The 14,518-nt window shown below is 38.6% G+C and overlaps 1 protein-coding gene and 1 long non-coding RNA gene across 3 annotated transcripts in view; one reads left to right on the plus strand and one right to left on the minus strand.

The window, feature by feature from the left end:
* espn (espin) overlaps positions 1–14,518 on the plus strand; it is a 52,630-nt gene that overhangs the window by 19,384 nt on the left and 18,728 nt on the right. The window contains exons 6-10 of one of the 2 annotated variants that reach the window (XM_055013099.1): positions 109–364; positions 1,646–1,917; positions 7,175–7,333; positions 12,177–12,414; positions 13,510–13,563. In XM_055013099.1, coding sequence (XP_054869074.1) covers positions 109–364; positions 1,646–1,917; positions 7,175–7,333; positions 12,177–12,414; positions 13,510–13,563 — 979 coding nt within the window. The remainder of the gene's footprint in view (positions 1–108; positions 365–1,645; positions 1,918–7,174; positions 7,334–12,176; positions 12,415–13,509; positions 13,564–14,518) is intronic. The other variant, XM_055013100.1, reaches the window with a different exon arrangement.
* Positions 1,756–14,518, minus strand: part of LOC118470328 (uncharacterized) — a 34,317-nt gene continuing 21,554 nt past the window's right edge. Inside the window, exon 3 of the long non-coding RNA XR_004847371.2 lies at positions 1,756–1,890. This is a non-coding gene — a long non-coding RNA (uncharacterized LOC118470328). The remainder of the gene's footprint in view (positions 1,891–14,518) is intronic.

The raw sequence follows: 14,518 nt of genomic DNA on the forward strand, positions 1-14,518 counted from the left end.
ATGATGACACTGTATCTTTTATTATATAAACTAAATGAGCCAGATGTTTTACTAACGAGCAGTTGGGACTGTAGAGTTCAGATTGTTGATATAACGGTATTTTGACAGAGTGTGGAGCACCGCGTTTTGTCTCGGGACCCCTCGACGGATCTCGAGTACAAGCAGCCGGACTCGGGCCTGTCGTCCCCGAACACCACCATGCCTCCCACCAGCCAGGCGGCACACTTCAACATCAGCTCGCCGTCCAGCTCCCTGTCCAACTATGACTCAGCCAACTCCAGCCAGTCCAGCACCGGGGAGAAGAGAAGCAGCTTAACGATGTCACGAGGCCCACCGGCTCAGCTCAATACAGTGGCGCACACAGGTCTGCAACTCATGTACATTTTTCACTTAATTTAATCCCAAATGATGTCCCCATTTGTCTATAAATCGAAATATTAAATACTGACAAGCTCATATTTTCTCATATATTTTACATCAAATCACAATCACAATGTTTGATGAAACCCGCCATATTGTCTTGTATTAACTGGCCATAAATCCGGGACTTTTAAATGCCAAATATAGCAATAACGCAGGGGTGTTCAGCATGCGGCCCGCGGGCCAAAAGCGGCCCTCCAGAGGGATCAATCCGGCCCCTGGGACAACTTTGTAAAGTGTACAAATTACAGAGAAAACATTAACTGTAAATAGTAAATTTGTAAAACTATAAATTTAAAATCATTTCTAGACCATGACAAGTTGTTTGGATCCTAAAGAAGAATACTAGATTGTTCATTGTTCTTTTGTTGTTTTGTGTCTCATTTTTGTAATATTTTGTCTTGTTTTTTGTCTGACTTTTGATGTTTGTTTAATGTTTTGTTATTTTGTTTCTCGTTTTTTGTCATTTTGTGTTTCCTTTTTGTCTCACTTGTGTTTTTTGTCTTATTTTTGTCATTTTGTGTTTTCTTTTATGTCTTGTTTTGGTCATTTTGTGTCTTTTTTGTCTCTCTTTTCTCGTTTGTCCATGTTTTTGTCGCTTTGTGTCTTGCTTTTGTGAGATTTTGTCTTGTCTGTTGTTTTTTTGTCATCTTTGTCTGACTTTTGTCGTTTTGATCATAAAGTAAAAACTATATCATTCAGTTCCAGATAGCTGTAACTTTTGTAGACACTGTGATCTGAAAGTTGTAATGTGTAAATGATAAACTGGGGCATAAAATTGTTCAAATTGAATGTATTTTTCTTAAGAAATTTCAGGTTTTTCATAATATTTTGTAAAAAGATAATTCCTTAAATGGGCACTTTTTTCAGAATGTACTTTTTTTTTCACACTAAAATAAAGGAAAAAATAGGAGTTGTGGTGATTTGTAGGTTATTATGCTGTTATTTTACTGGTTCGGTCCACTGGAGATCAACTTGGGCGGAATGTGGAACCTGGACTAAGATGATTTTGACACCCCTGCAATAATGGAAACATCTATTTGCTGAAGTGGACAGCAGTTTGCTTCCTTTTGTTCTACAGCACAGGTGCTGGCTATAGTGGTGCTGCACCCTAGTGGTCCCTGAGCAGACAGTTTGTTTTCGATGGCCATCCTTAGAGTCATTCATGTTTAAACCGTGTTTTGGTTCCTGTAATAATGTGCTTCCTTTATGAACTCTGTCACAGGTGCATCAGAATCGGCCATCTCAGACATGCAGGCATACATGGACATGCTAAACCCAGACATCGGCTCTGACGTGCCCAAGAACACTGAGATACCTGCTGAGCCGAAGCCCCCGCCGCCGCCTCCAGCGTATCCGCCGCCGCCTCCTCCACAGTGTCCCCCGGTGCCTCCTCCGCCCCCGAGCTACCCGGCGCCAAAACCCCCTCAGGAGCCTTCACCAGCTGAGTTTCTGAAGGTGAAGGGCAACCTGCGACATGTGGAGAGCAAAAAGGAGGTATGGACAGTGTTGGTGAGCTCCTGCATCATGAGAAAGGCCTTGAAGCAAAAACCCTCAATAATTACATTTTTCATTAACCCTCGTGTCGTCCTGTGGGTCAAATTAACCTGGTTTAAACTTTGAAAATGCAGAAAAAACTATTTTCACAGTGAAACTTCTAAAGTCCACGTTTTCAACATTTTTGGGAAATCTTTGAACATTTTGTGGTGGAAAAGAAGAAATGTTAAAAATATTTCTTAACATTCACACAAAAAAATCAACCAAAATCCAGCGAATTTTGCTGGATTTTGGTTGATTTTTTTGTGAATGTTCTTAAAGAAAATATTAGAAGTTTTACTGATATATATGGAATCACTTTAGGTATTTTTAAGATTTTTTTTGAAGATTTTCACTCATTTTTTGAAAATATTTACAAGAACTTTCTTGCCAAATTTGGGGAATTTTTTTAAAAATAAAACTTTTAAGGGAAACTTTTAAGGAATTATTGGAATATTTTCCTGAAGGCTTTGCAAATTTTCAGAAGTTTGGGGAATTTTTCTGCTGATTTTTGGGATTTTGTTCAGACAAGGAAACAATATTTTTTTGGTGCCCGTAAATGAGGCCAACTGGAGGGTTAAGATAATTGTTTGTGCCTTTCTGAACTGCTTCACTGGCTTATTTATAGTGCAAGACTAGTGCATGCTTACACACAGTGTAGTATTTCAGTCCATTTCTATGATGCACGATACATTATTAGCTCAAACATGCTCCCTTTATTTTATCAAAACTGCAGATATCTCCAGTTTTGGGCACGTAAAACTTCAAAAAGTAGCTTCTTCGTTGTGACATGATATAGGACAACCCTAAAAAAACAGGAAGAACAGGGTGTTTGGGATAAATTGGCCATTAGCTGCTATTTTCCCTCCTGTCTAATCAGTCGGGCTATAGCTCTTCTCCAACAATGTGCCTTGTCTCGGCGGCCACAATGATGTTATTGTGTTAGCACCAGCTAACGAGGCCAAAGAAGATGCTCATTACCACAGGAGGCCTCTGAGTTGACACACACAACAGTGGATTCGATGTGTTTGATGTTAATTCCAGTAATTACGTAATCTGGCCACAGATCACTCCAAAGTGTTTAAAGAGCTGACAAGGAGCAGCTATTAGGACCTGAACAGACGCTGCTGGTGGTTTAGTATCGCTGCGAAGCCCTAAAACTGGTTGTGAAGTTGTAATTCTAACAGAAATGTAAATGAGTTGTCCAGGGAACATTGTAATTACGACAAAGATAACCTATCTGAGGGATCACTTTCCCCTCATGAAACATTCATTCCCTGATTGTTGGCCACATGATAATATCAGTCTCTGTCCAGTCACATGAAGATTATTTAATTCAGGGGTGTCAAACTCATCTTAGTCCAGGTTCCACATTCAGCCCAGCTCAGTAAAATTACAGCATAATAACTGGTAAATAACTACAATTCCACATCTTTCCTTTGTTTTAGTGACAAAATGTACATTCTAAAAAAGTTCACATTAAATCAATCACATCACAGAGTGTCTACAATGGAACACAACATTTAGTCACAACTATCTGGAACTGAACCATGTAAGATTTTACTTTATGAATGAAGTGACAAAAGTCAGACAAAAAAAAAAGAAATAAACAACAAGACAAAATATTACAAAAGCAAGACACAAAGCGACAAAAACATGGACAAACGACAAAAGAGAGACAAAAAAGACACAAAATGACCAAAACAAGACATAAAAGAAAACACAAAAATAAGACAAAAAACACGTGAGACAAAAAGAAACACAAAACGACAAAAAATGAGAAACAAAACATTAAACAAACATCAAAAAAATGAGACAAAAAGCAACAAATAAAGCGAAACACAGAATTACAAAAATAAGACAAAAACACAAGCGAGACAAAAAGGAAACACAAAATGACAAAAACATCAAACAACCAACAAAATTCAGCCAAAAAAACTCCAAAAAACAACAAAAACAATCAATCCAAAATGACAAAAGAACAATGAACAATCTAGTATTTTACTTTCTGATCAAAACAATTTGTCATGGTCTAGAAATGATTTTAAATTTATAGTTTTACTAATTTATAATCTGCAGTTAATGTCTTCTCTGGAGTTTTTCCACTTTGAGGACCGGATTGGATCCTCCGGAGGGCCGCTTTTGGCCTGCGGTCCTCATGTTGGACACCCCTGATTCAGTTTTAACAGAAGACCAGTGAAAGATCTATAGTTTTGCAAAATTTCAGACTCACAACAACGTCTGTATCTTGCAGAGTAACTGTCAAATCACACACCTCTGCCTTTGCATTTTCAGCTAAAAGCAGAAAAACTTAAGAAGCAACAGAATCAGCTGATTCACTGGAAGAATCAAGTGTTCAGACGCCGGCTGTATATATGGATCTGTTATACAAAGTCAGCTGTTGTTCGCTGTTATAAAGTCCACTGTTGGAAAGCGTGTGCGTTCACTGTACACTGTCGTCATGGTGAGCTGTGTGTGTGTGTGTGTTTGCGTGCACGCATGCGCCGTCAGCCATGTGCAGGAGGGTTTTTAATTAGTGCTGCCCCCTCCCATCGTCGATGCCCAGGCGACCGGCCCGGGGCGCGCCCTCATTAACAATTGAACAAAAGCCAGCGTGCACAGGAGCGTGCACGAAAACACTCACAAATAAGATCACCGTGTGCCATATACATCGGGAAAAACAATCTAGCTCGGGCGCCATAGTTACAGGGAGCAGTAACTTCATCCATGGACACAATCTCATCTTAGGAGTTTGTTGTGCAGGAAACTTTTATAAAAATGTGTTGTAACCTGACGAATGCAAGCGAAGGACGTTTCTTGTGTGTGTTTTCTTGTGTCTCTGAGCTCAATCGTCTGCATACGCTTTGCCTGAAGTCAAATGTTTCATGTGTTGCATCAAAACAAGCACCGCATTGCCTCTCACAGTTTTATTCTCTGGACTGTAGTTCCTCCAGAAAACTTGAACTTTGATATTTCACTCGCAGTTAGCACACATCTGCCAATTTCTTTCCTTTTTTTGCTGCTAATACGAGGCACTTATGGCTGGAATATTGTGATAATCCTAAAGCCTGGGAGATTTGCGTGTGGGCGACCGTGGTCAGGGCAGCACATGGGTGTTTGTGTTTTTGCATAAGAGAGCTGGGCAGGGTCGGGGAGTGGTTGGTCTGCGGGTTGGCGGTGACATCATTGCCGCTGCTGTGGCTGGCCCAATAGGTTATTGATGAGGCCTGTGGGTAAAGTGAGAGGGCAGGTAGAGTGACAGGCGTAGCGCCGAGCGGAGAGGAGGTGAAGCTCTGGATCTGGTGACAGCTCCTCTCTGTGCTCCACTGGGTTTTGTGGATGAGACTGGAGGAGAGCTTTAGGAGGGGATTCTCAATGCTAAGGTAAGGTGTTAAAAAAGACAGCAGAGGTGTCTGGGTTGCACATAAAGCAAAAAAAAATATCACAAGCTGCTTTGCATGTTTCGGTTAATCTTCCGGATTTGTCTGAGCAGTGAATGTGTTGCATTCATGGAGGTGTATTTTGATTGTGAGCTTTGCCTTTCGAATATATTCGGATGTTCCTGTTGGAGTGTTCCTGTATCTCATGTTAACACAGTTTATTATTATTCAAACAGCTCATTTCTGTTTGTCCTTTCATTATCTGAGACCACATGCAAATCAGCCGGAACATGTCAAACAACAAGCAGCCCTTGATGGTCCATGCATGCCATTAAAGTGTAAGAAGTGTTGATGTGTGTGTGTGTGTGTGTGTGTGTGTGTGTGTGTGTGTGTGTGTGTGTGTGTGTGTGTGTGTGTGTGTGTGTGTGTGTGTGTAAAAAGGACTATATGACTTTTTGCTGACAGATAGAGCCGTATAAAGGGAAGAAAGGCCGTCTGAGTGTGTACATCTGTGTGAACGATAAAAGGAGGGCTGCCAAAATGCTTTGTACATTTGCTATTGTTGGCCCACCTCCCTGGAGGATGACAAACCATCTGTAGTCTGCTCACATTACCTGATGAGTGCTCAGGGACCATTTCTTTTCTGACAGCAGACACGAGTCAACAACATTAAATGGCCTCATAAGAAGTCAGAACCCGACACCGCGGGGTAGCAGAGGTCAGGGGTCGGCTGTCAGTTATTTCCGCTTGCATTAACATTGGATTTCTACTCGACATTTGAGATTCTTGTCTGGATTTCTATTCGTTGTGACATCTGTAAGCACGGAAATGTAAATGAAGTTTAATATCAAGTCCAGGATTTGAAAGGCAAAGTAACTTTGCTTTGATGACTCCTCCTTAATGTTAGTTTTTGCACTAATAGAGTGAAATGGGATTTTTAATTCATTTTCACACGTTTTTTAACAAAATACAATTCTAGAAGAAGTGGTATTTATGAATTAGAAAGTTTCAAAGCAGCTTTATTTAGATCAAATGCAAATGTGAGGCTTTTTTGCATTAGGAAAATGTGTCCCAGACTGACTGGAAGGTGGACTCATCCACTGCTAACGTCTTAGCCTACGTAAAATCCAACAGCAGCGTATCGTTAAGACTCTCAGATTGACAGGAATTGATATCTGGTATTTACACATTCAGTTGTTCTGAGACAGATGTTGGAAGGGAAAAATGAGAGTTGTTAGTGACCTCTGAGTAGGGCTGAAGAATTTATCCATTTCGTATTAAAATTGCAATTTCTAATAATGCAGTTAGTAAGTTGTAAAGGTTGTAATTTAGAGTATACTTTAAGCAACTGTTATGCATGACAATCGCACCTCTGATGGTATCACATGTTAACGTTCTATCACACTTTATAAATCAGTTACACAGCGAATATTTAAATGAAGCTTCACTTTTCCCACATCATTCAGCCCTGCCTCTGAGGCCAAAGGTCTCCTGTACATTGGTGTAAAAGCTGCATGTGAATTAAAGCCTTGTTCTCTTATTCAAATAAAGCAGCTTTGGTCACACGACAGAGCTTATCTGGAAATAAAGGAGAGTAACTCCGCTGTACGTGGCACGTCGTATGGCAAGGTCACTGCAAAAGCACAACTGAACCATTTCCTGCCAGTGTTTTAAAAGCAACCATGATTTGGTTATTTTGTCAAGCCTTTATGTTGGGAAATATTTTCTTTGACTCCTTTTTTATGTATCAAAAAAACATACAGATGGAAGACAGTTAAAAAGGTAATTCAAATTTATTCAAAGATGCTCATATTTAAATTTCAAAATCTCTTCTGCAGCTGACTTCCGGAGAAAACCACGAGAAATTACGCCGTGTGGATTCAAACAGGAAGTCGAGGAGCTTCAGCAAGCAGCCCAGCACTGGGGACTATTACAAGACGCTGGGCAGCGACACCGCAGAGCGCCGTGGAAGCAAAGGCATGGCGCCCAACGAGGAGGTAAAATACAAATCTGATGCTCGACAAAACCGTCTGGATAGTTCAAACAACAGACAACAAATCATCCAGTTCATTAAATTAAGTGCTTAGATAAATAACATATCTATTCTTTAATATGTTAATAATAATTTCTGCAAAATCTATGTTTAAAAAAACAAAACATCTTTGGTGTTTTTGCCACATGATACTCGAGAAGGTGACCAAAACACTAACTCTCTATATTTCTTTCTGCTCACTTAACCCTCCTGTTATCTTCATTTACGGGCACCAAAAAATATTGTTTCCTTGTCTGAAAAAAATCCAAAAATATATATAATAATATTTTCTTTAAGAACATTCACAAAAAAAATCAACCAAAATCCAGTGAATTTCGCTGGATTTTGGTAGATTTTTTTGTGAATGTTCTTAAGAAACATTTTTAACATTTCTTTTTTTTCACCAAGAAATGTTCAAAAATTTCCCAAAAATGCTGAAAATGTGGACATCAGAAGTTTCACTGGAAATTTTTATTTTTTTCTCGAACATCTTCAAACTTTCAAACGGGTCGATTTTGACCCACCGGACGACACGAGGTTTAATTAACTTAAACACATTCTACACACATTTAAACAAATATTAACATAAATGATTATTAGATTTTCATAGTGGATGGACACATGGAGATACTACTTTTTTCCTTCAGAAGGTAATGTGAATAACCAAAAAAAGAAAAGACAGTGATGATGACAGAACACTGACTGAAGTAATCTGACATGCACTGTGAAGTAACCTCCAAAAGCCAGGTCACAAACTAATTTCCTTGCCTCCCTGGTGCCGTGGACGTTTATACGTCAAGTTTTTTTCTTTCAAGGACAGCATTTAATCTCCTGCAAATTGTATGTAAAATAATCTACGGGCTCCTACAGCTGAAGGCTGGCGTAAGGCTTGCTAATACGCTGCTCCCTGGTCGTGTTGTCCAGGTTTGTGTGGCCATCCCAGCTCCTTATAAGGCGCTCTGGATGGCGGGGTTCAGCTGGCCGATGGTGTGCCGGCATTAGGTTACAGCACCGACTATTTGCCTGAGCATCGTTACATAATCTTGTGTCCTCTTGAGCTTTTGTTTCGCCACCTAATGCAAACTGCCCCCTCATTTCCATCGCCTGCCGAGTCTCCACCCCTCTGTGTAAACTGTCCAAGAGCCGACAATGGAGCAAACTCAGGACGATCCCCGACAAACGAGCGCTTCACAGGAAGTCGCTGAAACACCTATTCAAGCTTCATTCAAGAAATTTTAATCCTCCTGTTGTCTTCACTTATGGGCGCCCAAAAAAATATTATTTCTTTGTCGGAAAAAAATCTAAAAATTCAGCAAAAAATTCCACAAATTTCTGAAAATTTGCAAAACCTTCAGGAAGAAAATTCCAATAATTCCTTAAAATTCCAATAATTCTCTTAAAAGTTTTATTTAAAAAAAAAAAAAATTGGCAGGAAAATATTTTCAAAAAATGAGTAAAAATCTTCCAAAAAATCCTAGAAATATCTAAAGTGATTCCTTATATAACAGTAAAACTTCTAATATTTTCTTGAAGAACATTCACAAAAAAATCTTTTTTTGTAAATGTTCTTAAGAAACATTTTTAACATTTCTTTTTTCCACAAAAAAATGCTCAAAGATTTCCCAAGAATGTTGAAAATGTGGACATCAGAAGTTTCAATATGAATTTTTTTTTCTTTCCACATTTTCAAACTTTAAAACGTGTTCATTTTGACCCGCAGGACGACACGAGGGTAAACATGTTATAGAAGTTATAAAAGATTGATCCAGTGTTGACATTTAGGCATCATGTAGGAAGAACATTTACATTTTTTACAGATATTCTGATGAACACAAAGGCCTGTTATTAAGTATGTCTCCTTTGAGTCAAATATGGCAATAAAAGCTCCCGCATATCAAATGTAATCCACATTGTTATTTGTATTTGCACTGCAGATAAATGCGATATAGAATCCCAAAGTAAACATCTTTACAGTGTTTCTGTTGACTGAAGGTATCACTTATTACCTGGCTCACGTTGAACGGTGGGGTGTGGTTGGAATAACACCCGACAAAATAAAATTTTCCATGAAAGGAAGTTTGCATAGGTAAACATTTTAGGTGATGGATTACAAGTCAAAACAAATCTGCTTTTGTACGGAAAACTTCAGCTAGTGAGCGGCTGCTTAACCCTCATGTTGTCCTGCGGGTCAAAACTGACCCGTTTTAAAGTTTGAAAATGTGGAAATAAATCTATGAAACTTCTGTGAAACTTCTGATGTCCACATTTGCAACATTTTTGGGAAATTTTTGAACATTTTTTGGTGAAAAAAAAGAAATAACATTCACATTGATTTTTTCCTGAATGTTATTAAAGAAAATATCAGAAGTTTCACTGATATATATGCAATCACTTTGGATATTCTCAGGATTTTTTTGGAAGATTTTTACTCATTTTTTGAAAATATTTACAAGAATTTTCTTGCCAAATTTGGGGGATTTTTTTAAATCAAACTTTTAAGGGAAACTTTTAAGGAATTATTGGAATTTTCTTCCTGAAGGTTTTGCGAATCTTCAGAAATTTGGGGAATTTTTTTGCTGAATTTTTGGATTTTTTTCAGACAAGGAAAGAATATTTTTTGGTGCCCATAAATGAAGACAGCAGAAGGGTTAAACCACTTGTCTGCTGCCTCATACCTCCACAGACGCCTGAATGAACAGAGTGCATTAGACTCTCATCAGCGTCCCTGGAGACGGTGTTCTTATAATCTCCTGGGTATCAGGAGTGGGGGTGTTTTGGATGACACGGGGTATAATCCACATTGAGCCAATTAAGGCCTCAGTGGGGCCCCTCCTGGTCTCAGAGGAACCCTAGCAGATGGATGGCTAATCAACGGAAACGGCGCGTGCTGCCAAGACCCATCTGGACACCGCCTCCCCCTTCCTCCCCCTCAGCTCCCTGGGGGTTTGAAAAGTGAAGGGGGCGACAATGATGCGCACGCGTCCGGAGGATAAAAGAGGGCGGGGTGGAGTTAAATGTCACGGCCCATTAATTTGCCTCCAGCAGAGTTACGGCACGCTTTGGGCTCGTGCCGGACGCATGCATGCAGGAGGGTGGAGCACCGGGGTTAAAGCGCTGTCACTTGCAGCGGCAGATGGCTTCTTCCACTGTTTTCTCCCCTTGAGATTAGGTCATATTAGCTCTGTTATTGTGTCTTTATGAGTTGATTAAAAGGCAGTAGGAGGGGAGGCCATATCTAACAGGGACGCACACATCTGTCCCCGTCAGCAGCATCAGTGCAGGAATTTAAGCCTCGTGTCGTCCTGCGGGTCAAAATTGACCCGTTTTAAAGTTTGGAAATGTGGGAAAAAAATAAAAATTTCACAGTGAAACTTCTGATGTCCACATTTTCAACATTTTTGGGTGGAAAAAAGAAATGCTAAAAATGTTTCTTCAGTGAAATTCGCTGGATTTTGGTAGATTTTTTGGTGAATGTTCTTAAGAAAATATTACAAGTTTTACTGATATATATGGAATCACTTTAGATATTTTTAGGACTTTTTTGGAAGATTTTTACTCATTTTTTTGAAAATATTTACAAGGATTTTCTTGCCAAATTTGGGGGATTTTTTTAAATAACATTTTTAAAGCAAACTTTTAAGGAATTATTGGAATTTTCTTCCTGAAGGTTTTGCAAATTTTCAGAAATTTGTGGAATTTTTTTTGCTGAATTTTTGGATTTTTTTCAGACAAGGAAACAATATTTTTTGGTTCCTGTAAATGAAGACAACAGCAGGGTTAAAGCTCGCTCAGCCCAGCAGGAGATTCAGTGAAGCCTGTTGGAAGCCAGGAGAAGCTCTCTAGCACCAATTATATATTTTTAAATAATATATATATTAAAAGTTATTTTTCTTCACATTGAAAAAAGGGATTTTAAGCAAGCATATAAGTTAAATGACTAAAAATATTTTTAAAAAGAATATTGATAATAAAAATAATAAATAATATAAAAAATGAATTTCTTTATAAGTTAATTGTTTAATTAACTCCTCCACTTTTACAATAACAATAGTATCAATGTCATTTTCAATATTATATGAAATAGTTTGTCCAGTATCAGTTTCTGTATCGTGTAGCATTTCATTTAATGTGCAATATTTCATATTCTCATTTGTCAGGTGTAGTTCAGTTTAACGTGTAATATTTCAGTTTCATATACATCATTTTGGAATTCATTTTAACATTTATCACATTTTTTAGATCTTATCTATTACCTCTGTACGATGGCCAGCATTACTTTTTACTTTCTTCTTCTAGCCTTATTGTAATTGACTTATTTTATTTCAGTAATGTATCATACTTTTATCTTGTCAGGTTTACTGTTAGCTTTAATTAGTGTTAGTGTTTTATTCTATATTATGTCCTGTTCATTTTAGATGTCCTCTCTTGTTTTATTTCACTTCAAGCTGCCTGGTTCTTTGGTGTGATGTCATCTCTCTAATTCTCCAATTATTTTATTGCTCAGGTTTCATCTTATCTAACTCATATGACTCATAACTTAATAACTGTTTAATTAATTTCATTCTTTATTTTCAACCATATTTGCTGTGTTAAAAATAGTACAGCTAGTAAATAAAAATTCAAAAAAGAGAAAAGCTTTGGGATTTTAGTTCTCAGTGATCAATCAAGTGGTGTTTCAAGTTAAGGCGACGTGTATTATTGGATAACCAAGTGGTAAAACAAAGTAGTTGCTATGGTAATCCCTGCAGAGGTGACTCTGAGGGGTTAATTGGTGCAGACTATGCATAACTTTGCCCTTCTTCCATCAGGGTTCTGTGTTATTGGAGGAGCCGACCGACAGTCCCGCCCACAGCTCTGAAAACGGCACCACGGAGGAATCCGTTCCACCCCCACCTCCGCCTCCTCCGCCTCCTCTTCCCCCCAGCAATCCGATGCCAACACCCCCTCCGCCTCCTCCGCTGCCCCCAGAGACGCAAACCTCCACCCAGAATAATGCCAGCAGCACCTCCAGCAGCATGCAGCGACGCCCATCTTCCTCGTCAGGAAGTGAGTTCACCTGAACCTCCTTCTTCCTCTCTAGTTTCCCACTTTACTAAAGCACTGAACACCGACCAGAAGTTCTTATATTATTATTCCATCACTCCTAGAAAGCAGAGTGTTTGTTATTAATGTAATCACACCGGGTAAAGATGAGTTGAGCTCGACCCCAGTATTCTAAATAACAAATTATAAATTAATGACGCTGGGCTACCGTTACGCTCAGACCTGGTTTAGTGTTCAGCCATTTCCTTAAGTGCCCGGCTGCCCTGGATGATGCAGTCCGAACGCCAAACGCCGCTCCAGTTGCAGGGAGATTTTAATTCTTGTTTTTTAAAATGGGAAAAATTAGCTAGATTAGAAAAATTAAGAGCTAAAATTTGGAAATTTCTCCTTTCTTCGCCAACATACAGAAAAACAGTCTTTCCGGATCAAACTATGATAATTGTTTTAAAAAGGAAAATAAAATAAATCTACAAAAGGTAGCCTGGCCTGTTTTGTGTTTTATTGACTTGCGAATCTCAGAAAATTAGCAAAATGGCTGAGAGAGGACTGGGTGCTCAAACCTCAGTAACACGCCAAAAAAAATAAGATTAAAAAAAAGTCCTATTATTTCCCGCACTGCCTGAAGGCACCACGGTCCTTTTATCACATCTGAGCTTGTTTTATGGCTCTTATCCAGGTTGTTTCCTCCTGAACAGATCCTTGTTTGTGTTAGATCTACTCTCAGATGTACGTCGCTTTGGATAAAAGCTAAATGAAATTGTAGAATTGTAGAACACGAAGAGTGACAAGAGACAAAAATTGTGACATTTAGTCTTCAAAATATACAGTAAGAATAAAAAGAAACACAACCAGTTAATTTTAAAACATCACTTTTCTCAAATTAACTACAAAAATCAGTCCTGCTTCTTTTCCTGCATGTTATAATAAACCGTATTTTGTCATTGTCTGCTGTTCTGCTTGTTTCTCTTTCCATTAATCCTTTCATACTGCTAATGTTTGCATGTGTCCTCTTTCACCTGCATCCTCTCCACCTGTTTCTTTGTTTCTTTTTTTTCCTCTTTGGCCTGCCGTGGTCTTTCCTCACGCTGCTCTGTCAAGGCGGGGATATGTCAGCCTCTCAGGCAGAGGGAGGGGCACTTAGACAGATGAAGAGTAAGTACAGACTGCAGAATCAGCCTTTCTACTGAATCAGTTCACTCTGTTAGACACACTGAGGGTGCACACTGTCGGTCTTTGCATTTAGCTAATAACATTTTAACTCACTGAACCCCAAGCAGCTCCTGGGAGTTTCTTTATTTCACTGCAAAATAACATCATGCACCTGTATGCAAACAGCACAACCATGGCTAGAAGTGGAGAGAACTTAAAAATGTCTTTGTGCAGACTTGCATTGATCCGTAGGAACAGAACTCCAACGTAAATCGAGGACCTCCTATATCTATATTTTGCCAGTCTGTGGTTGATTTATAAGAAACAGCGATGCAACTTGTGTATCTGGATAAACAACTGGTGTGGGATCATCTTTTACAAAAACATTTACATGTATTTCACAGGAACTGGTGTATTTGAATGTCCTACAGGAGAAAAAGCTCTTTGTTCTGAATAACAGAATGGTTTCAATATTCACCAAACGCTTAAAAGAGGCGGTTTTAAAGTCAAACATGAACTAGAAGACATTAAAGCCTCACTGCAATTCCTAATAACAATCAGAATTGTGAGATTATCCATCTGATTCCTCAAAACAGTGGTTTGATCAGTTTTCTTCTGCTGTTTTCTTTGTTTACTGTCTATGTTTTCTGTACAGTATTAACAATAATCACAGTCAGAACTTCTAGCAACAACCACCACATGTTTTAAGTTTATTAATTCAAAGGAGGCAATGATTCATGCTTTTATAATTAATTTGTCCGACAAATTGAATGTGTTTATTCAATATATACTGTTTTTTTTTTTAGTAACTATTTACCAATATTAATTATCCTATATTATTTTCCTTGTAGTTTTGTAATCAGTGAAACAGGCACAAAGGGCACAGTTAAAAGGGAAAAGGTCATTTAGAACAGAAATTCTGGTGAGAAACTTTTTCCACAGCTGCAGCCTGTGATGC

This window comes from Amphiprion ocellaris, chromosome 8, assembly GCF_022539595.1.
Source record: "Amphiprion ocellaris isolate individual 3 ecotype Okinawa chromosome 8, ASM2253959v1, whole genome shotgun sequence".
NCBI lineage: Eukaryota > Metazoa > Chordata > Actinopteri > Pomacentridae > Amphiprion > Amphiprion ocellaris.